A 21,863-nucleotide genomic window follows, 5' to 3' on the forward strand; every position below is an offset into this window, starting at 1 on the left:
TAATGGCCATAGCAGATGTTTCGTGTATTAGACTCAAAGAGGAACATGTAGCAACAATACCATCTGTATAATTCCTTTAATACTTAATAGCAATAGACTTCCATACTTTAAGTATGCCTTGAAAATCAAATTTTCCAAATACAGATGGCAAAAAGTACAAAACAGGCACTTATAATTACTTCTTCCACCTTATTTGTGAGGTGACAGGAAGGTGCAGGCCTACAGCAACCTATCAGGTTAACACACACCTCACTGTCCCATATTCCCTTACAAATTCCCTGCATTATTTAACATTTCACGAGTTTGTAAGAACACTCCCGAATCAGCTTCCCCATTGAGAGAGAGCACTCCTCACCATAACCAATACAAGCAAAGGGTACCCAGCAGTCGAGTACAAGCTGTTTTTTTTACCTGGTTCGATATTTATGCATCTTTAGAAATGTTTGCTGCAGCGACCAAAAACTTTGTGAAGCAGGTGGGAGACACAGGGAGGTTGATCCCTGTCCCGAGCCTGAGTGAGGCTGACCGCTACCAGCCCCTCAGCCTGGTTACCAGAAAGAGGAGGAAGCATTTTTGGAAGAAGGACAAGTATGCCTCAACACCTTTCTCACTGAAAGACATCCTGGTGGGCGAGAAAGAGATCACAGCAGGTACATTAATGTCAGAAAATTCATATCTGAGTAAATATAACTAAATTTTATGTTGAAACATGAGCCTTTTCCCTTTAAAAGGTTTAAGATTGGGGAAAAATAAGTTTATTCCACTCTAAGTATTGTATCATGCTCCTGCATTTTGTTGAATATATAAAGACTGCTGTCCACTGCAGCCACTGTCTCTAATTTACATACAGTATTTTTTAAATCTTTGATGTTTTTTCGCTGATTCCAAGCAACCTATGCACCAATGAGCTACACGCCTTAAGGACTGAACGGGAACACATTTGCATAGGCTGAATTTCCCAGAGGAACCCACCCGAGGGATTAATAACGTTTTATCTAATCTAATCTGAAAACGCTTATCTATAAGCTTTGTGTAGGCAAACACCCCAAACAGATGTAACCACGCAACCATAAAACAAGCATAAAGCCTTTATAGTCACGCAACCCACCAAAAACTTTGCAGTCATTGCTTTGTTGCTAGCAGATTGCCATGGTCACCGGTAGTTTTCTCATGCTTGTCTGCAATTGGCTGCAAGTGAAAAAGTGCGATGCAAAATGATCATAGTATGTCTGTAGTCTGTAGTGGTTTTATGTCAGTAAAACCTCAATTAAAATGTTATATGGATACATGGACAAAAAGAAATATAAAACCCAACATATCTGATTTACTATCTGAAAACGTTGTTACCTCCACTAAAGTTTCAAATGAACTTCTGTAGGTTCTAATAATCTTTAGCCTTAATATTATTTAATTATAATAAGTAATGTTTGCAATATGGTCATCTTTAGGTTTCACAACAAATCTTAACTTAGGCGAACTTTGTTTTCTCTAATCATTTACAACCCACATGAGCAAATCTGGTAGCTTGTTATGTTTCTGAGGTGACCACTGTTTATGTTTGTGGAGTAGGAGCCCAGGAGCTTAACAAGCTAGCTAGTTAGCAAGCAGAAAAACATCTAATATGGCTCATTTGGGAGCTTTACTATTAGCTAGGCTAGTTGTCTCCCCTTGCTCCTAGCTTTTAATCCATACATAGATAACCAACTGTTTTCTTGTTATTATTTATCACTATACAGTTCTTCAGAGTATTATCAATCTAACGCAATAATAAAACAGACAAAAAAAGGCTAACAAGCTAATCTAAGCCTATTGCCAGTCATTCTGAAAGCATTTTTCAGCACGTAGCAGCCATGTTGTTAATACTTTCACTGTAGTTAGACAATAATTTTAAAGTAATGTGCAGAGAATCACAACTTTGATTATTTCCGTGGTGAAAAGGACATCAAAGCTGCATATATTCACCAGCTTAATCTGACTGATAAAGCAATTCCTCCACCAATGTGGTGCTGCCCATCTGCTTCAAGGTTGAATGTTGTACATTCAGAGACGCTCTTCTGAAAATTTTTGTCATAACAAATAGTTCTTTGAGTTCTTTGGCTTCCTGTAGTTTGTTAGAGTGAGACATAAAACATTTTTATAGTTTTCAAGTTTTTGAGACATGATTAATTTTCTTCATTCTAAGAAAAAAAACAGTTAATTTCTTAAATAAACATTTTAACACTATAAAAAATGTTTCACTGCTGCCACAAATATTCTAAAATGTACTTTAATTGTTAAAGTATATGTTATATGTTATATAAGTATTATTTAACCTATGCATGAACAGATACCATTTTACTGTTGGGACTGGAGTCGGACCTACTTACAGTTAATGCTTACAAAAGCATAAGTTAACCATAATCTTAACTATTGTTTTCTTTTGCAGGGGTTTCCTCTTACCAACTCCTCAACTACGAAGATAAATCTGATGTAGCTCTCAATGGTCGGTTAGGGAACCACATCATCAATGATGTGGGGTTCAACATCAGCGGGTCAGACTCAGTGGCTGTAAAAGCCTCCTTTGGCATTGTGACCAAACACGAGCTGGAGGTGCCAACGTTATTGCGTGAACTCAACTCCAGGTATATGCATTGACAGACAGGGTATAACAGCAGCTCAGCAGGGGCTTTTATCTACATGTGCTGGATGTTAAAGCATCAATATCATGATAGTTTCTCAATACAGATTAGATGAAGTTACTTTGAGGTAGTGCTTTATTAATAATCAAGTAGAAGGATATATTTCTTTAATCAATTATTTATCAATTTGAAAAGTAAGCATAAAATACCCTAGGAAAAGTTCTTAAATTATGGCACTTTGTAAATCGGATATTTCAGGTATCTGCATTGAAGTATTCTCCTTATGTCCACAATAAGTTGTCTGACCTTCGACCTCTTTGTTACACGGAGAATGTGAGAAGAGGGTTTCCCTGTATAAACAATCATGTTATTCTACACCTTCATACATACATACAGGGGCTACATGCAATTGGACAATACAAGCCAGAGATGTTGCCTTGCTTGACTTTAACAGGTGTTAATGAGTTCATGTTTAATTCAAGCTCTCATTTTTTGATCTTCCAGGAAGGTGGACCTGGATCACTGCCTGATTCGTCAGTCAAAGGAGAGCGGACGCAGTGTCCTCTGTGTTGTCGTGGAGAGTATTCGCACCACGCGTCAATGCTCTCTGACCGTGCATGCTGGCATGAGAGGGACCACCATGAGGGTAAAAATACCTGTAGTTGTTTTATCTTAACACCCTCCAGGACCAAGACCCATCCAGGGTTAGAATTAGATTAATGTTTACTGGCTTTTCATAAGTTTTTTTTAGCTGTTTGATGAGTTTTTTAAATTAAGCTTCCTTGGTAAGATGAAGAAAGAGTAGTTCATGCTTTTACACCTTTACTGGGATACCTAAACTTGTCTTTAAGAGTCTCAGTGATTTGGTGCCAGCCTACTTGACTTAACCTTTAAAGCCCTACACTCTTGATGTTTGGAAACCAACTGCTCTTGAATGTTCCTAGATCCAGCCTCAAAAACTAGATTTTTCAGTGGCTGTCTCCATTCTGTGGAACAATTTACTCTTTCACACAAGAGCTGCCCAATTACTCAACCATTTTTAATGTGTCTTAACGCCCACTCACATCCTGGGCCATTTGACCTCAGTAAGTCACATAATAGGGTGGGGCTAGGCTTCACAATGGGTTCACCCGAAACCTTGGCTGATTGTGACCCACCTCGGCTCATGTGATTAGATAAAGGATCATTAGGGGGTCCATGACCCTCTTGGGGACGTTCCCATATGGCTGAAAATCTGGGACTCTCCACCAGTTGCTTAGAACTGAAAAAGCTTCTCAGATGAGAGTTGAAACATCTTTAAGGAAACTTAGAGAAGTCCAGATGCTTTTCTTTCCAAGCTCCTTAGACTACGATGACCTTGATGACTGAGAACCTTCACAGATATTTTTAAATATTCTTAAATAAAACTCCTTACTTTCACTCACTGCCAGTTCTAGTTGAGCTCAGTATCCTGGCTTTTACTGCACAAATAGTCTTATTTACTTAAATTATTGTTTATTTAGATAAGTTTTATTGACTTTTATTGTTTATGTATGTGTATTTATAGTTTAATTAGTGATTGTAAATCGTTAATGTATATTTTGGCATAATGTGTACAGCACTTTGATCAGCTGAAGTTGTTCTGAAAATCTGCTATAGAAATAAACTTTATGTCTCTATGTATGTAATGGGGCCATGCTTAAATTCATAACACTTATATTTAAAACAAATGCGTCAAGGGCAGTGAACAATCCATCTCCCAATCATTTACTCAAAATAACGAGCCCTAACTCAATAATTTTTCCCTCACCTAATCCCAAATTCTCCGTTTAACCGCCTTTTCCATGTGTAATTATCAGCTTCCTGCTTTGCTCCAGTTTCAGATTGACGACGGCAGAAACCCCAAAGGTCGAGACAAGGCCATTGTCATCCCAGCTCACACCACCATCGCCTTCAGCATCTGTGAGCTCTTTGTTCGACTGGATGGACGACTTGGTAGGTGGGCAAACCATGCCAATCGTTAATTAGCCAATTAATTCATGTTTATGAGATGAAGCACTTCAAATGGCTTTGAAGTGTCTGACCCTTTGAAGTTTTAGCTTTAGTCTTTAAAGCCTTGCAGGCTAACTGTCACTATGAAAGCAGGTGAACTTATAGTCAACAGGTAAGGTGACAAAATCTGTATGAAGAACTACGTGAAGTGTAAGTGATGAAATAAGTCTAAATGGTCAGAAACAGTCAAAAATGAAATACTCAAAATGATTTGAAACCATAATTGTGAGCCTGCGTGACATTTATTTGAGTGTTTGAAGCTTGTCATCAATTTGGGACGATGGTGGTTGTAAAAACATCCGTTAATTACTGAATTGGTTTGATAACACGTTTCATGAAATCATCTAGAAACAAATTATTCTGAATTTCAGCTGGGCAACGCCTGTAACCTCATCTGGATTTCTGGGACTTTATCTAATGGATAAAGTGTCGGATGGCAGATACTTTACCTGTTAGGCTGCGTGACTCCTTGTGTTCCTGTAGTGAAAATCACAGAGGGACTCTGACACTTCAGTACCAGCTAGTGAACACACATTTGAAGTCTTGGAATGAAGTCATAAAGTGTTTTAAATAAGAATTTAATGTTTTTGAGTGATTGAACACAGCATCCAAGCTAATGTCCAGGCATTGAAGGAACTTTTAGACCAGGTTCAGTCTCCACACTGGCCACCCCTTACTACAACTACTAAAGTTTTTGAAGTGTTTGATACTGCAGCAAGAATAAACTTTTAGCATAGCAAAACCATAACAAATCTTACTCCAGCATTCCATAGACTAAGTTGTTATTAGAGATATACAAAGTCAATAATGAAATTTTGATTTGTTACAAAAATAATAATAAACAACGCACATCGCCTGGTTTTCTTCTTCCTGTGTGTCAGATATTTGTGTGGCTCCGGAGTCACAGGGAGGCTTTGAGCGTGAGCAGATCAGGGAGCAGCTTGGTGGTTTCATTGGTCGCTTCTCCATGGGGCGACTACGCCGCTTCCTCTCTGGGATCATCTACGGAAACCCCTTTAGAGCAGGTATGATTACAGTATTTTTCATTAAATAAACTGACCCATCCTTCTGATAGACTGAGTCCACTGTAATCCAACCCCTGTGTAGATGACCGAACATTCGAAGAGCTCACCCACTCTGACACCTACATGGACGACATGGTGACCGACTACTACGAGAAGGCTGCCAGCATGACGGACATTTCCACCGCTTACTTGAGGGAAAGCTCACATACAAGGGTCAACCTCCTCAAACACAACATCCCCAAGGGCCCCTGCGCACTCTGCGGGATGGGCAACCAACGGCGGGAAACCGTGTACGGCTGCCTGGAGTGCTCGACTGGGGGCCAGAAATACGTCCGGCTGCATGTGGTACCCTGTTTTGATCTCTGGCATAAAACCTTGAGGTGAAAAAGGCCTTTTTTTCTCACAAGTGATACAAGTGCGACTGTTTATCACTCCTGCCGACAGCCTCAACACACCATGTCTTCAGCTGCAGCCAAGTGATCCAGTAAAAGATGTAAACATAAACCTGGTGCTATCCGTACCTTTGTGGTGTATCATTTTCAGTTTCCCACTGGCACCGGCACATTTCTGCACGTGTGCTGTGTGTGTACTGTAGCTGCCAGCTGATTTATTATTAACTGAGGGTATTAAAAATAGATAGGAGGAGGGATCGTGTGAAGGCCAGTGAGGAACAAGTTCCAAGTGTGTCACTGATGTTGAGTTTCTGTTTTAAATTTGTCTCGCTTGAATTTCAGTTTAAAAAATTATTTTTGTTCCTTTGGGATTGTTTTATTTAAAGACATGCACTTCTAACATGCTAAGAAACACAACTACACAAGAGCCATAAAGTCAGCAATAGTTATGTCCTAATCTACTATTATCAAGGCTGTATGTCTTTTTACTAGGAAAATAAGATGTTTTAGGGGTAACATATTTCTATCTTTCTGTTCTTATTTTAACTTATTATTTAAGTGAACACCCGGTTGAACACATCATTAAAGGTACTTGAAACTGTAAAATGCTGTGCCAGGTAGGTTTGGATAGAATTTTTCCCTTAATAGAGTTAATTTGCTTTAATAAATGAAATCGTTGTTTAAAAACTGAATTTTTAATTTACTCAGGTTACCTTTGTCTGATATTAAAATCTGTCTGATGATCTGAAAGATGTAAGAATGAAAAATATGTAAAAAAGTAAGTTCTACTTTCAAATATTTTGTATGGCTTAAAGTCTATGTATGTACATTTAAAGAGAGCCATGCTGCACTTTTTGTGTAATAACAATTTGTACCACAAGATGGTGCAATGAGTCAGTGTAACCCAGGCATGTCCAAAGTCTGGCCCCTGTGGCCAATCATGGCTGTAGGTGGCCCGTCGTTTCTACCTTAAAATGTATTATTAATGGCCTGCAGACAGGAAGAAAATTAATAAAGTGTAATTTCTCTTTTTTTACACTCACAAAATACACACAATAGTATATAGTTTAATATTGATACTGATTTTCAGTAGCTCCGCTGGTGTTTCAGGTATTGCAGAAAGCTTGATCTTTATCTTATTTTTCTCTCCATATGCCAATGAAAAGTAGATTCATTTTGTTAAGGCTTGAACACACCTGATCAGCATAATGATGACTCTCGTGTTATTGAAAATAAATTGTACAAAAAAAAAGAAGAAAATTATTCTTCAAAAAAGGCAAGGAGATGAGGGTTAGACACAACCCAAAGTGAGAGTGAGTGGCAAAGTTGTGAGCAGAATCACTGCCTCAAAATTGAATTGTGGCACATCTACTGACATCTAGTGGTGAGATTGTGCACACTGCACCTTTAACTAGGGTTGCCAACTCCCTGAAAAATAAATAAGGGACACCTCGTGGCCAGGGCCGGGCGACCCAGTTGTCTTCACCCTTCCCAGTGTGGTGAATTTTCTAGCTCTTTTTTTGTGTGTGAAATTATTTTTTTAACCCTTTGACTTGAATTTGATTTAAGTAGATGTGTATTCTTTGTGATATGAACACATGTGAAACAAATGATCATTTAGCCATTTATTTTTAGCTCAAAATGACAACATTAACACAGTAAAACAGGTCTCTTTCTTAAACAGAAGCCTGTCATGCTTAACTTTTGAGAATATAAGTAAATCTTTCTTTAAAAGCACTCTGTCCTGCTTAACTTAAAATAATAGAAAACAATAGAAAGAAAAATATTCTTGTAACAGTGTACATTTAGTACAATTGGCTTCAGCTGAGGTATTATTTCAGCTTTTCTAATGCTAATCAGCTGCTCCCGTTTGAAAACCCGCTTGTTCCCATGATTACGCATCATAACTCATCATCATTATTCATCTATGTATTACTTTTATGTATTAGTCATCTATTTGTTGTAATCATCTATCCTTGCAGTCGTTTATTACACAAAATAAATTATATTATCACACTTCTGGCCACATAGCGCTGATATTCACTGCACATGCCCATATTAACTTTTTCCAGCCAGGTGTTTTCCTTTTCCCATTCTTCCCTTTCTCTGAGGGGAACAAACATTGCTGCTCTAACGCTGGGCTCACACTGTGCGGTTTTAGGCCCATTTTGAGCCGATTTTTGAGTGATCGGACCGATTTTGGCCTTCATCGTGCATCGTGTAGTATACGTGGGGTAACGAGAAGTGATTAACACCTCACGACCAGCTCCCGATCATCAATCGCTCGTGAGCCGCTCACACTGCTCGCGCGCAAACACGTAAACGCCGTGAAAAAGACGGAGCAGCACGGCTGTGCAGCGTGTGATCTGGACACAAGCGATGGAGGCACAACTTGTAGAACTTTGAAAAGCTCATCCGAGCCTTTTCGATGTGGCCTCACAAAATTATCACGACCACAACAACCGTGAAAATAGTTGGATCTACACTGCTGCTCAATCACAGCTGCCTGATCATGTTTTTCATTAGCAATTTAGCAAAGTTGATGGTGGTGGTGTGTCTGTGTGAGTGAAAGACAGACAGAGAGAGCGAGCGACAGATTTTCTGTTATAACCTTCATTTTATGGAGGCACAGTGTGAGCACTCAGGTCGCATCAGAGCATCGGGCGGTATAGTGTGAGACCTGCATCGTGACCTACCAACTTCTAACCCCTGCGAGTCAATCGTGCAGTTTGAGCAGGAGCTGAATAACGTGACTGAAAAAATCGCACAGTGTCTGCCCAGCTTTAGGTGTACTGTCGTCCGAGACTTGCACCGCAGAGTCGGCGTTTGTTTCCCTGTTGGCCATGCTTCTTGTTGTGGTCATCTGTTGTCTTCCGGTATTTTCTCCGTAAGCGACCTTTCCTCGACCAATGAGATAAGCGATAATCTGACTTGTCATATTCGAATTGTCATAAGTGTGCTGTCAGCGCATTGGTCACAAAGCAGGAGAGGGGCTGGGAATTATGTTTTCAAACAAAGTGTTAATTCCATTAACATTTATAGACTACTTTTGATTCTCACTGTATTACGGGACAAAGTGCGTCCCTTATTAGCTCAATACGGGACGTGTACTTTTGTTTCTAAATACGGGACGATTCCGTATTTTAAGGGACGGTTGGCAACCCTACCTTTAACCCTCTGGGGTTGACTGATGCACCAGCGTGTCAAAATCACATGACCAATTTAAGACTACACAGCTACAAGATGCAGCAACTCAGAGTCTCCATTTCAACTTGGGTCGACATTTTTTGAATTGTATCGATGGGCCACGTAAAACCAGTTATGATAAAAAAAAAATTCACGCCATGTTTTTTTCTGAACAAAACCGCGGTGTTTACAGCGGGAAGAACGGAAAAAACTGCGTTTTCTGTGGACAGCAAACACTCTCCGCTTGCGAGTGAAAAAAGAAAAAAACACCCCTTCCCTATTGGTGTTAAAATTTACCATGTCAGCCAATCCAAAAAATTATATGGCAACATGTGACACTTGGTTGTTTCGGGAGAGGGGGACGTTTTAGGAGTGACACCCGCGACGGAAAGCGGGCGATCGAAAGAAAGAGAGAGAGAGTTTTCAGAGCGACATTAGTGACGTTTAGCGTGTTTGGAGGCTGTAGTTAGTGTGTTGTGTAGTTATTGTTTGGTATTGTGCGTCAGATATACTAGTGAATGTCACATTTGTTCCAAAAAAGCCACCAAAGGCAGATTCCAGTGTAAACGCTGTTCCCACATGGAAAACAGGACTGATGCACCTCCTGCTGTCAGACCTGCAGGGTTTGGTATTCTCCTCTGTCTTATACTGGACACAAACTATTTTTATTTATTTTTTTGGACTGGCACAAATAATTTGTGTACCTTTTTATTTGATGCAGCACACCTGATTGTTCTGTAAATAGATTTAAATGGTTATATAAAAAAATGCCTGAGGCCTTGATTGCATTTTTAGGTAAATAGTACCTTATAACTTTGTTGTTTGCAAAACTTGTGCATAATTTTTACAAATGTACGATTTCTATTTGCATTTCAAGTTATGAAAATTATTTGTTAAACATGTTTGTGGGTTTTATAGTAAAAAAATATAACTTTTTTCTACTCTGATTTTTAATTTTTTGTCTGAAATTATATCAATTGTGCTAATATGGTATGCCAAAATGAAAAAATAACTCAAATTTCAGATATTTGAGGTTGTGCTGAAAATAATGATAAACAAATAATGATGACAAGGCAAGATAAACAGTTTTTAAAGTTGAAATGTAGAGGTAAAATCAAAAGTAGTCAAAAACGGCCAATTATACCCTGGACCTCAGAGGGTTAAATAACACCAGCTACAATATTGGATAATATGTGTTTGTTCAGCAGAACAGTGTCCAGTATGTTGGCTGATATACTTTATTTACATGATATACTTTGTTTATATCCAACTCATGTCAGCTGTGGTTTGTGAGTTATTTGGCGCCGGTGTGCATGGCTCGCCATCCACCGCTGTCAGATCCACTTTAACATTTTATCAATTAATTACCAAATTAAAAAACAACATGTGGTAACTTGTTTTTCATTTTGCTGCATACAAATTGAATGCAACAAAATCACATGACCTTTTATCATCCTTGAGCTTAATCCTAGTACAGCATTTAATATAAACACTGTATGTTTATTTAAAAAATAATAATGAAAAACACTCCTTGTAATACATTAAAATCAGCTCAACTTTTATTTTAAAATCCAATCCAACTTTATTTATAGAGCACTTTAAAAGCAACATGGTTGACGAAAGTGCTTTCCAGTGAAAAAAAAAGATAAAGAAAACAACACACATATTTCTGTGAAGGTTCTCAGTCATCCAGGTCATCGTAGTCAAAGGAGCTTGCAAAGAAAAGCGTCTGGACTTCTTTAAGTTGCTTGAAGACGTTTCACCTCTCATCCGAGAAGCTTCTTCAGTTCTAAGGTCAAATGGTGGAGAGTCCCAGATATAAACCTAGTGGGAGTGACCCCCCACAGAGGGACAAAAGGACCCCCTGATGATCCTCTAATCGCCTGAGCCAAGGTAGGAAACTGGGCGTGGGTCCCAATCCATCTGCATCTTAAGGATAAAGGACACTCTTTCGAGGATGCCAATGTTCACATTTTGGACAGAGAGGACAGATGGTTTGAAAGAGGAGTGAAAGAAGCCATCTATGTCCACTGTGAGCGACCATCTTTGAACAGAGGCGGGGGTTTACGACACCAACTCTCTGCCATCTATAATCCAGTTTTGAGATCCCTTCCCAGACGCCTTAATGCCCACTCACATCCTGGGCCATCTGACCTCAGGAATTCGCATGATAAGGTGGGGCCAGGTTTCACAATGAACACACCCGAAACTCTGGCTGATTGGGACCCACGCCCAGTTTCCCACCTTGGCTCAGGCGATTAGAGGATCATCAGGGGGTCCTTTTGTCCCTCTGTGGGGGGTCACTCCCACTAGGTTTATATCTGGGACTCTCCATCATTTGACCTTAGAACTGAAGAAGCTTCTCGGATGAGAGGTGAAACGTCTTCAAGCAACTTAAAGAAGTCCAGACGCTTTTTTTTGCAAGCTCCTTTGACAACACACATATTACCAATATTGTACCCGGTGTTATTTAAAAAGCAGATTAACCACAAAGACCTGGGGAAAGATAAAGCCACCTTGGGGAAATGGGGAGAGCAAAAAAGAAACAGGTTGTCATAAGTTACGCATCAGCACAGGTAATGAAAACCACTAGTGAAACACTGCCCCCAGTGGTAAAAGATGTAGTCAAATTCTGCCAGTGTTAATCATAAAAAGTACCTTTAAGATAGCTTTAGAATTTGTTTACTTTATTCTTAAGAAGTATTGCATATTTATTTTAAGCTGAACATCGTGCTCTGGGATACTTGGTCAAATACTGTCTCTGCCAGTGACCAATACTTACATAAGTCTCCCTTCAGAAATCCCATCTTGAGAATAACACGTCGGTGTGCAACCATGCGGGGTAATGGCCATGTGTCTGACTTTAACTTAGATAAATTGAGGGTGTGAGTCCCCAACTGAGAAATAAACTGGTAATAAAAGCAGTTTATTACCAGTGATAAAAGCAGTTTATTACCAGTGTCAGAGAAGATACTCTCGCCTCCTCTAACAACACTGTGGAGTAATTGCCATCTGAAGGATAAAGACTAAATAACTCTATATATGTGCTATAATGACATCTAGCACATATACTATCTTGCTCTACTTCCAAAATGATCTTTAGTTGCATAAACATGACTGATTAAAAAACATTAATATTATTAAAATAACACAGATAACACAGTCACCTCCAACATCTACATCAACAGTCCAACATTATTTGTCACCATCCAGATTTATGAGTTCTAAAAAAAGGTCTGGCCTATACAGGTGGATACACATGTTATGAAGGGGGGAGCTATGCATGTAGTCAAACCCCTTTTTTATGTTAAAACCTTGTACTTTAACCTCCTTGTCACCAGAGGGCGCCGTGCAGTTTTCCAAGTCAACTCAAACCGGATGTGTCGACTGTCAACAAAACGCATCACACGTGTGGAGGAAGAAGAAGCATGTTGGTCTCACGTTCATAGTCCTGGGATTTATAAAGAGTTAAAAAGAAGATTAATGTTCTGAAGTTAATGAATATTTAGTAAAATGAAGTTTGCTTATAGGGTAAGTGCGCTGCTGTTAGCGACTTTGCTATAGTCGCGATGCTTTGGTAGCGGGAATGCGTGTCAGACCAAACTCCATTTAAAAAGTTTTAGACTTAATAAGTTTTTCGATGTTGGAAGTGCTGTAAACATTCAAGTGTTTTTTGCTTTCAATGGTATATCATTCATAATTATTTCGGCTTGTGTATATAATAACAAAATATCGGTTTAGTTGTGCGTGTGTGTCTGTGTTTTAATACAGTTTAATGAATCTGCCTCTGAATGTGTTGAATTCCCACGTTTTGACAGGAACTGCATACACTTGGCTGATGATCAAAAGTAAAATCACTTTTTTTTTATTTTGTAGTTTTCCAATTTGCTCGGCGCAGTCTATCGCCAGGGAAATTTGAACTTCTCCAGAGATGGCAACGTTGTTATCAGTCCAGTTGGGAACAGAATCTCTGTCTTCGACCTGAAGAAGTAAGACAAACAGTGGTATAGGACACATACAGGAAAGGGTTATCTGTAAAGTCCTGTCCTACAACATCTGGATGCAGTGTCCAGCGTCTAGATGTTATTGGATCTGCAAAGAGAAGAGTTGCATGCACTGTTTTTTGTGGTCACTTAAAAGTATTCGGACTTTTTTTTTTTTTCATGGTGTCCACATTAAAATACAACTGATTGTGCTGCAGTATAGGTTTCAGTGTGCAGGTGGGGTAGGATAATGAAAAATAAATTATATTTTCCATTCAGTTGCATCTAAAAGTTGTATTTGTCATGATAAATCTACACTGAAGTAGCTTTGCATGATTCTCTTCTGAACCCTTTGCCCTTTTGGCTTCTGTCACTTGACATCTTTATCCCTTCCTGCCTAAAAGCACATTTTTCCTCTAATTTGCCAACTTCTGGAAGCCTGCAGAGGGGCTCCAGGTAAAGTTTGTGCTATTGGTAGGATTATTTTCACATTTGCCTTCTTATTTGAAACTCTGTCTACATTTGCACACATAAACATTTCATATATGTCATAAAGTAAGAAAAAGCATAGTAAGTAACCATTAAAGTCACCTTATCTTAAAAATAATGAAAATAAGACTGATGTGTTTTTAATCTCTGCCCTGCAGCAACACGTCTGAGACGTTGCCGTTCTCCACGACAAAGAATATAACCTGTGTGGGTCTCTCTCCTGATGGGAGCCTGGCGATCGTTGTGGATGAAGGTACAAAATATTTACAGTTAAGGTCTTCTTCAGGACTCGGACGAGAACAAAATCCAAGCGTGTCTGATCATGTTTGTGTCAAACAGATGGTGCAGCGGTGCTGGTCAGTCTCATCACCAGAGCCATCCTTCATCATTTCCACTTTCACAAACCTGTGAGCAGCATCCGCTTCTCACCTGATGGAAGGTAAGGACGTTCAAACTGTGCGACGCATTTTGCACTACTTCTTCTTGGTGTTAGTAAGACACAGCTCAGCAGAGTTTATATGACAGTTGTAGTCGGACGTTTACATCCACTCATCATAGGCGTGAATGTGATGGTAATTTCAGGATTTTAATGATTTCTTTAAACTGATCTTCATCCAGATCTTCATCCAGAGTGGAATGATTGTACAGCACACGTCTTTAATGACTTCAAAAAAAGCAAGAACTGGGTGCACAAGTTTAAATTTATTTTGGATTTTCTGTAATTCACATGCACGGTGGTCAGCACTGTTGCCACCATCAGGCCGGGGTGTTTCTGTGTGGAGTTTGTATGTTCTCCCCATGTTTGCGTGGGTTCTTTCTGGGTACTCCAGCTTCTTCCCACAGTCCAAAGACATGCAGTTAGTGTGGTTAGGTTAATTGGTAGGTCTAAATTGCCAATAGGTGTGAATGCAAGTGTGAATGGTTGTCTGTCTCTATGTGTTAGCCCTGCAACAGACTGGCGACCTGTCCAGGGTGCACCCTGCCTTAAAAGGATAAGCGGAAGAGATGGATGTAATTCCCACAGGTTCAAGCACATAGATACAGGCTGTAATGTATACATTCACCCACTTGAATCTTTTAATAAGTGGTGCTGAAGGTTCAGCAATATCTTTTAACTTGACAAGGCCTTTTAATAGGAAGCAGACCCAAACTGTGACCCTCAGATGAGAGGAAATTGGTTAGGATGTTCAGGAACCACCAAGGCTCAAGTCTTTCCAAGGTGAAGTCAGATTTACATCACCATTGACTGAGACGGTGTCGACCAAGAGAGAAGCCCATACTCCAAAATTGACACATTTAAGCGCAACTGAAATTTGCAGATGCTCACATGGACAAGTCAAAACGTTTTATGGTAAGACCAGATAGAAATTGAGCTTGGCCACGATGATAACAGGTATGTTTGTAGGAGTGAATGTGAACTTAAGATGTGAGATTGTGAGATTAAGCTATTATTTTTAAATTAATAAAACAAATATTAAGCTTCTGGAATGGCTTTCCCAAAACCCCGACCTCCACCCTTTTGGAAATTTGTGGACTACACTTAAAAGCCGGGTCTGTGCCAGGTTATACCACTGGATTGTTGAAGGCTCCAAACGTGTCTGATCAAGGTGCGGCTTACTCAGGGACATTTAAGCAAACATGAGTGGAGGTCTCTGTGGATCGAAGAAAATCCCAAATAAATTCAAACCTGTGCATCCACTTCTTTTTTTTTTTTAAAGTCATTAAAGACGTGTGCTGTAAAATCATTATCTGGAGAGAACAAAAATTATTCTGACGACTGTTTGCTGCATTTTTAATTTGTAGGAAGTTCATTGTAACAAAGGAAAACGTGGCTCTGATGTACCACGCTCCTGGGAAGAAGCGAGAGTTTAATGCCTTTGTCTTAGACAAGAGCTACTACGGTCCCTACGATGAAACCACCTGCATCGACTGGACAGACGACTCCAAGTGAGTTTGTCAAACATGAGAGTGCAGAAGAAGCCTGTAATTGGACTGGAATACATTGTGATTGTGGCGTTTTTCTTCCAGGTGTTTTGTGGTGGGCAGCAAAGACATGTCGACGTGGGTGTTCGGTGCAGAGCGCTGGGCCAACCTGATCTACTACTCCCTGGGTGGACACAAGGACATCGTCGTAGGCTGTTTCTTTGAAAAGGACAGCTTAGATGTAGGTTTACTTCTGCTAATCTACATATATACATATATGTGTTTGTAGGTGTGGTTCTGTGTGTTCATCCCTCTTGTGCATGTTTACTCAGCTGTACACAGTGAGCCAGGACGGGACGCTGTGTGTGTGGGAGAGCGACACCGAGCTGGACGGCCTCATTCTGAAGAAGAGCCAGGACAAACCCAAGCTCCCGAGACAAGGGGAGGAAGAGGAAGAAGAGGAGAGCGAGGAGAGGGACAAGGTGGAGGGAGAGGAGGGAGAGGTGATCAGAGGGAAAGTTGAAACCGCCAAAGAGAGAGAGAAGAAGAAGAATGTTCGATACAAGATGATGAGCAAGTAAGACACCTCCAATTTCCCGATTCTTTTCCTGATTTTTCTCTAATTGCAATTCTGATTTTATAACTGCTAAAGTTTACATATTTATTTTTATTTATTAGTTTAATCAGTTAAATCAAATGAGGTTTTTTTTGGGTGCTAACAACTTCAGTATATTTAATGATGTCATATAAGCTTTTACCTTCATATTGTGAATATTTTCAGTTACCGGCCCTTCAATTTCACAGGGATGGATCAGCGTTTTCTGTTTTTGTCTGATTTGTTTGAAACATTTATGAGCTTTCATAACTACATAATTACAGGAAGAATCCATGTTAAATTTTCAGGGCTGGAAAACACATTCTAGCTTTGTTTGGTTTGTAAGAACTTGCTGATTCTTGAGCTTTTTGCTCAGAGGGGTTAGTTTTGCATGCTTACCTCACTATTTTAAGCTCTGGCTTTATTTATTATGAATATCCAGCTCTGTAACATTAATGGAAGACAATGCTGGCATTAGGATTTTAGTGAGATCTAAAAACAGCCTTTTGTTTCCACATTCAGACACTTTTTCAACAAAGAAGGGGATTTTAACAACTTGACTGCTGCTGCGTACCACAAACCGAACCACATCCTGGTCACAGGCTTCGCCTCTGGGATATTCCACCTGCACGAACTTCCAGAGTTTAACCTCATTCACTCCCTGAGGTGAGGGAAAAGCTGTGGTTGGGTTTAAAAAGTTACAGGACAGATGTGTTTTCTCATCTAACCGTGTGGATGTGTCTCCCTGCAGTATTTCAGACCAGAGGATTGCCTCGGTGGCTATAAACAGCTCCGGAGACTGGATCGGCTTTGGGTGCTCGCGTAAGAATTTGTTTGTTTTTACGTGTGTGTGTGTGTGTGTGTGTGTGTGTGCGCGCGCGTTAGCTTACTGGTGTTGCAGAGTAAAACTCAAAAGGTAAACACATCGACTGTTTCAGGGATGGGCCAGCTGCTGGTGTGGGAGTGGCAGAGTGAGTCGTACGTGTTCAAGCAGCAGGGACACTTCAACAACATGGCGTCGCTGGCTTACTCTCCAGACGGACAGTACATCGTGACGGGAGGGGACGACAGCAAAGTGAGTCTCAGAGTGAAGCCTTTAACTTCATGTGTCCATGCTGAGACAGGAGAACAGGGGTGGGAAACTCCAGGCCTCAAGGGCCGGTGTCCTGCAGGTTTTAGATATCACCCTGAATCAACATACCTGAATCCAATCATTAGTTCAATACCAGATAAATGAAGACTCAAGGTCTCGTCTCTGACTCCACACTGTGTTAATAAATTCCTGCAGGTGAAAGTGTGGAACACCAACACCGGCCTCTGCTTTGTCACATTTACCGAACACACCAGCAGCGTCACTAACGTCACCTTCACCTCCAGCGGCTTCGTCATCGTCAGCGCTTCTCTGGACGGGACGGTCCGAGCCTTCGACCTGCACAGGTGGGCGCTGGCGGCAAGGACGGGGGTGTATTCTTTTAAAAGATGGTTGAGAATGTATTCCTGTAATGTTGTTTTGGGTTTTTTTTTTTTTTTTTTTGGCAGATACCGAAACTTCAGGACTTTTACGTCGCCTCGGCCTGCGCAGTTCTCCTCCCTCGCAGTAGATGCCAGTGGGGAGCTGGTGAGCGCAGGAGCTCAGGATTCCTTTGAGATCTTCCTCTGGTCTATGCAGACAGGCAGGCTGCTAGAGGTAGGCATCATGCTTCTTTTTAATTACGCTTTTTCATCCTTCCTTATGAGACAGACTAACTTGATTGAAGCTGCCAGGATCCCTCAGATTAACACTTCCTTCCTGCGACCGGACAGGTCCTGGCGGGTCACGAGGGTCCGGTGAGCTGCCTCTGTTTCAGTCCGGTTCAGTCCGTCCTGGCCAGCTGCTCGTGGGACCGAACCGTTCGGCTGTGGGACATGCTGGACAGCTGGCAGACCAAGGAAACGCTTCCCCTCACATCTGATGGTAAATTCAGATCCTTCGTGAAGCCATCAGTGATCGTCTTGTGATTTGGGTGTTTTGTTTTGTTTTTGTTTTGTTTTTTTATGCCGCCACTAGGGGAGGGGGGACAGATTGAAAGATTCAAGTTGCTTTTAAGTTGGTTTTGTTTCTTTTGTAATGTTTGTCTGTTTGTCAGCAGTCTAGCGTCCACAGTTTTTAAGATATCATGTTCCAACCTTTTGTGTGACGGTAGATACTACAAACAGCTCAAGCTTATTTCATTTGGGTGAAAACTGCGTCCAAGTCAAGGTCACACCAAACTGAAAATCAGTAACGACTTTTTATGGATCGTCTTCAAACTTCCCAAAAATATACTAGGCCTTGACTACCTAGGTTTGCTATGCATTTGGCCTTGACCTTCATTGTTAGCAAAGTCAATGTTGAAAAAAATTTAAATAAAAGTTATCAAGTGATATATCATATGAAAGGGCATAGAGAGAGCTGTACAACACTTCTTGTTTTTTCAATACGATGCCCTATAATGTCACTATGACCCCATGAAGTTTTGTAAAATTACACGTGTGCATGAATATATCCTTAAATTTATCTTAAACTTTTTGCAGCTTATAGAAGCCAAAGATTTTAGCCAGTTTTGCTCTGATTATATAGGTAAAGATGATAAAATAAACCATTTTACTATGCAATGTTTCAAGGTCAAAGTTCATGGTCACACGAATTTATTTAAAGGCTTTATAGTTTCCTTTGGATTATAAAATAACAGTCATTTTGGGACATCAGCACTTTCTTTGGCTGAGCTCTACAACATCATGTGACTTCACAGTAACAGAAAAACATTTATACACTGTACTGGATTTTTATTGTTAGTGCTGACATCAGCATAAAACATCAAGTTTCAGCATAGCCCTTCAGGGCGAGTTCTCTCTGTGCTTTTGTTTGTTGTATATGTCTATGTTGTATTCTGCCTCCCTCACTGTGTTTTTTTATTTATTTATTTTTTAAATTTAAATGTCTTTTGTTCCTCAGGCTTGGCAGTGACGTACCGCCCCGACGGTCAGGAGTTGGCTGTGGCCACTCTGAACGGTGAGATCTCTTTCTGGAACCCGCACACGGCCACACAAAACGGCTCCGTTGCTGGACGACACGACCTGCAGACAGGCCGCAAGGAGACGGATAAAATCACAGCCAAGCAGTCCGCCAAGGGCAAGTGAGTGGATGGGATTTGAGCCTCAGGTTTGATTCCACTGGTTCAAATCATCTCGTTTAATGTGACTTTATTTTTTTCTTCTGTCTCTCGTTAAGGTCGTTTACATCACTGTGTTACTCTGCGGACGGGGAGTCTGTTTTGGCTGGGGGTCAGGCCAAGTTTGTCTGCATCTACAACATCAAGGAGCAGATGCTCATAAAGAAGTTTGAAATCTCCTGCAACCTGTCCTTCGACGCTATGGAGGTGCGACCTCACAGTCTGCTCAGCGAGTTTATTTCCATGTCACATGACTGCAGCATACATATTTAATAGCATCGGCTGTCCTGGAAAAACAGATCTATGGTTGATGGTTGAGGGTTTTTTTTTTGGGGGGGGGGGGGGGTTAAGGAGACGAGGTGAACCCAAAATAGGAATTTAAGGCATTTTTTAAAAGCGTATGCTAGATGAGTAAACATGGATGGATCGGACGCTTCATCGTGAAAATGTGCATCTTTAGTCCTTGAAGAGGTTTTAATTATGACAGGTTTCGCTTATCCTGTTGTCCTGCTTCACCTTCAGGAGTTCCTGGACAGGAGGAAGATGACAGAGTTCGGCAGTCTGGCTCTGGTGGATGAAGGAGCCGGGGACGGAGACGGAGTCAGCATCAGCCTCCCTGGAGTCAGGAGAGGTACAACCCTCACACGAAGGCTCAGACCAGTTATTATAAGTGTGGAAGTGGTGTGTTTGCTACAAGGTGCAGTGGTCAGAAGTGGTTATTGCTGTGATCGGACTGAAACCGCCAGAATTAAAAATCGATAAACTTTAGAAGTGAGGATTTTAATGTATTTTGATTCATTTAGGTGATCAGGAATTTGACATTTTCTCTGATTTTGACCTTGAGTTGATCTTGACTTTATGATATAATTTTGGCAGCCCTCCATGTAATTAAGTAATTGTATTTTGTTAGGATCATGAGGCCTTTTACAAAAAAGTCTCTTGTGCCTTATTCACTGATGTTTTTGAATCGACCCTCACTGATTCTTGTGTCTGCTCATCCTTAAAGGTGACATGAGTTCTCGTCACTTCAAACCTGAGATCAGAGTGAGCTCGCTGCGGTTCTCCCCTACTGGTAGGTGACAGAATTACAGCTTGGAGCATGGTTTCAAAATGTTATCCTGTGAACACTGGATGATGGAAGACAACACTGATGTTGTCCTTCATGATGTTGATGTTGTCCGTCATCACAGCAGTTTTTCATGTTGTTTGCTGTTCCCATTACGGTGTTTGAATCTCGTGCAGCAAACTTCGCTGGACAGCAGCAGACACGTTTATGAAGCATGTATGAAAAGCATGCGTCCCGTTACAGACGAGCTTTGTCGGCCGGTTAGTCAAGTTGTTCTCCTCCTCCTCAGGTCGCAGTTGGGCGGCCACCACCACTGAGGGCCTGCTGGTCTACTCCCTTGACGGGTCACTGGTCTTCGACCCGTACGACCTGGACCTAGACGTGACACCGGCCAGCATACGCAAACAGCTGCGCCTTCAGGAGTGGGCGTCGGCCATAGTCCTGGCGTTCAGACTCAACGAAAAAGCCCTCAAGCAGGAAGTGTTGGAGAAGGTCCCACATGAGCAGAGTGAGTGAATTTCACCTTATTTAACATTTTGAGTTCCCTTTTTCACTTGGAAACGCCCGAGTGATGTGAGTTGTGTGTCCTTCTGGCCTAGTCTCGGTGGTTTGCGGCTCTCTTCCTGACATTTATGTCGAGAAGCTGCTGGGTTTCATCGCCACGTGTTTGGAGAAGTCGGGCCACTTGCAGTTCTATATGACCTGGGCACAGAACCTGCTCATGCTGCACGGACAGAAACTGAAGAACAGGTGTGTCCTCAGGCTCTCATTCACATCACAGATTCAGTTCAGCATGACTGTAAGTGAACAGAAGATGACAGCAACAAATTTTTCAATGCATCTGCTTTGGCATGCAGGTCTGGAGCCATCCTGCCCACGCTGCAGGCGCTACAGAAGAGCATCCAGAGGCACTTCGACGACCTCTCCAAGCTGTAAGTTACAGATCCTCTGAAATGTTGTGCCTTTGCCCAGATACAGCTTAACAGATCTGAATGTGTGCTTTGTTTGTGTAGCTGCGACTTCAACATGTACAACATCCGCTATGCCGTGGCCCTCTCAAAGCAAAGAGGCTTAAAGAGGGCGGCTGAGGAGGAGACAGAGGACCAGGAGGAGGAGGATGAAGAGCTGTCTGAGGAGATGAGCGAGGCTTCTTTAGAGGATGCAGAAATGATGCTGTAGGGCCACCTCAGTGCCACAGCATGACACATGTTGAACTGTAAAAGAAAAACAGATTTTTGTGTACTTGGATGTGATGTTTTAGAGTTCTTTTATAATTAAATTCATATATAACTGTGGATGGTTTTATTTGGTTTAATGAAATGTCACCCTGTATGATTATAATTATTATTATTATTGATTTCTTT

General features: G+C 41.0%; 2 protein-coding genes across 2 annotated transcripts; both read left to right on the forward strand.

The window, feature by feature from the left end:
• The first annotated feature begins 439 nt into the window (after positions 1-439).
• On the forward strand, positions 440-6,058 carry pjvk (pejvakin). Its single transcript, XM_085348835.1, has 6 exons — positions 440-650; positions 2,426-2,621; positions 3,123-3,264; positions 4,475-4,592; positions 5,531-5,674; positions 5,757-6,058. Exons 1-6 carry the CDS (start codon positions 440-442, stop codon positions 6,056-6,058), a joined length of 1,113 nt encoding a protein of 370 aa, XP_085204961.1.
• A 6,606-nt stretch (positions 6,059-12,664) lies between these two features.
• On the forward strand, positions 12,665-21,747 carry pwp2h (PWP2 small subunit processome component). The gene is made up of 21 exons (XM_085347511.1): positions 12,665-12,783; positions 13,129-13,241; positions 13,883-13,977; positions 14,064-14,163; positions 15,528-15,671; positions 15,753-15,888; positions 15,980-16,224; positions 16,765-16,908; positions 16,994-17,064; positions 17,181-17,317; positions 17,531-17,679; positions 17,782-17,929; positions 18,046-18,196; positions 19,217-19,397; positions 19,493-19,640; positions 19,956-20,064; positions 20,440-20,505; positions 20,789-21,007; positions 21,099-21,249; positions 21,357-21,431; positions 21,513-21,747. The coding sequence occupies exons 1-21, from the start codon at positions 12,766-12,768 to the stop codon at positions 21,676-21,678; spliced, it is 2,766 nt and encodes a 921-aa protein (XP_085203637.1). The 5' UTR covers positions 12,665-12,765; the 3' UTR covers positions 21,679-21,747.
• Positions 21,748-21,863: the final 116 nt, after the last annotated feature.

This window comes from Diplotaxodon limnothrissa, linkage group LG23 (genome assembly GCF_057381915.1).
Source record: "Diplotaxodon limnothrissa isolate DT_005_m linkage group LG23, D_limnothrissa_male_GT1.1, whole genome shotgun sequence".
Classification (NCBI taxonomy): Eukaryota; Metazoa; Chordata; class Actinopteri; order Cichliformes; family Cichlidae; genus Diplotaxodon; species Diplotaxodon limnothrissa.

Bases quoted from the DNA above. Each gene is read 5' to 3' on its own strand.
- pjvk (XM_085348835.1), top strand. From the start codon at position 440: ATGTTTGCTGCAGCGACCAAAAACTTTGTGAAGCAGGTGGGAGACACA. The intron at 651-2,425 runs GTACATTAATGT...TTTCTTTTGCAG, and splicing joins CGAGAAAGAGATCACAGCAG to GGGTTTCCTCTTACCAACTC. The intron at 4,593-5,530 runs GTAGGTGGGCAA...CCTGTGTGTCAG, and splicing joins TCGACTGGATGGACGACTTG to ATATTTGTGTGGCTCCGGAG.
- pwp2h (XM_085347511.1), top strand. The intron at 13,978-14,063 runs GTACAAAATATT...TGTGTCAAACAG, and splicing joins GGCGATCGTTGTGGATGAAG to ATGGTGCAGCGGTGCTGGTC. The intron at 21,250-21,356 runs GTGTGTCCTCAG...TTTGGCATGCAG, and splicing joins GGACAGAAACTGAAGAACAG to GTCTGGAGCCATCCTGCCCA.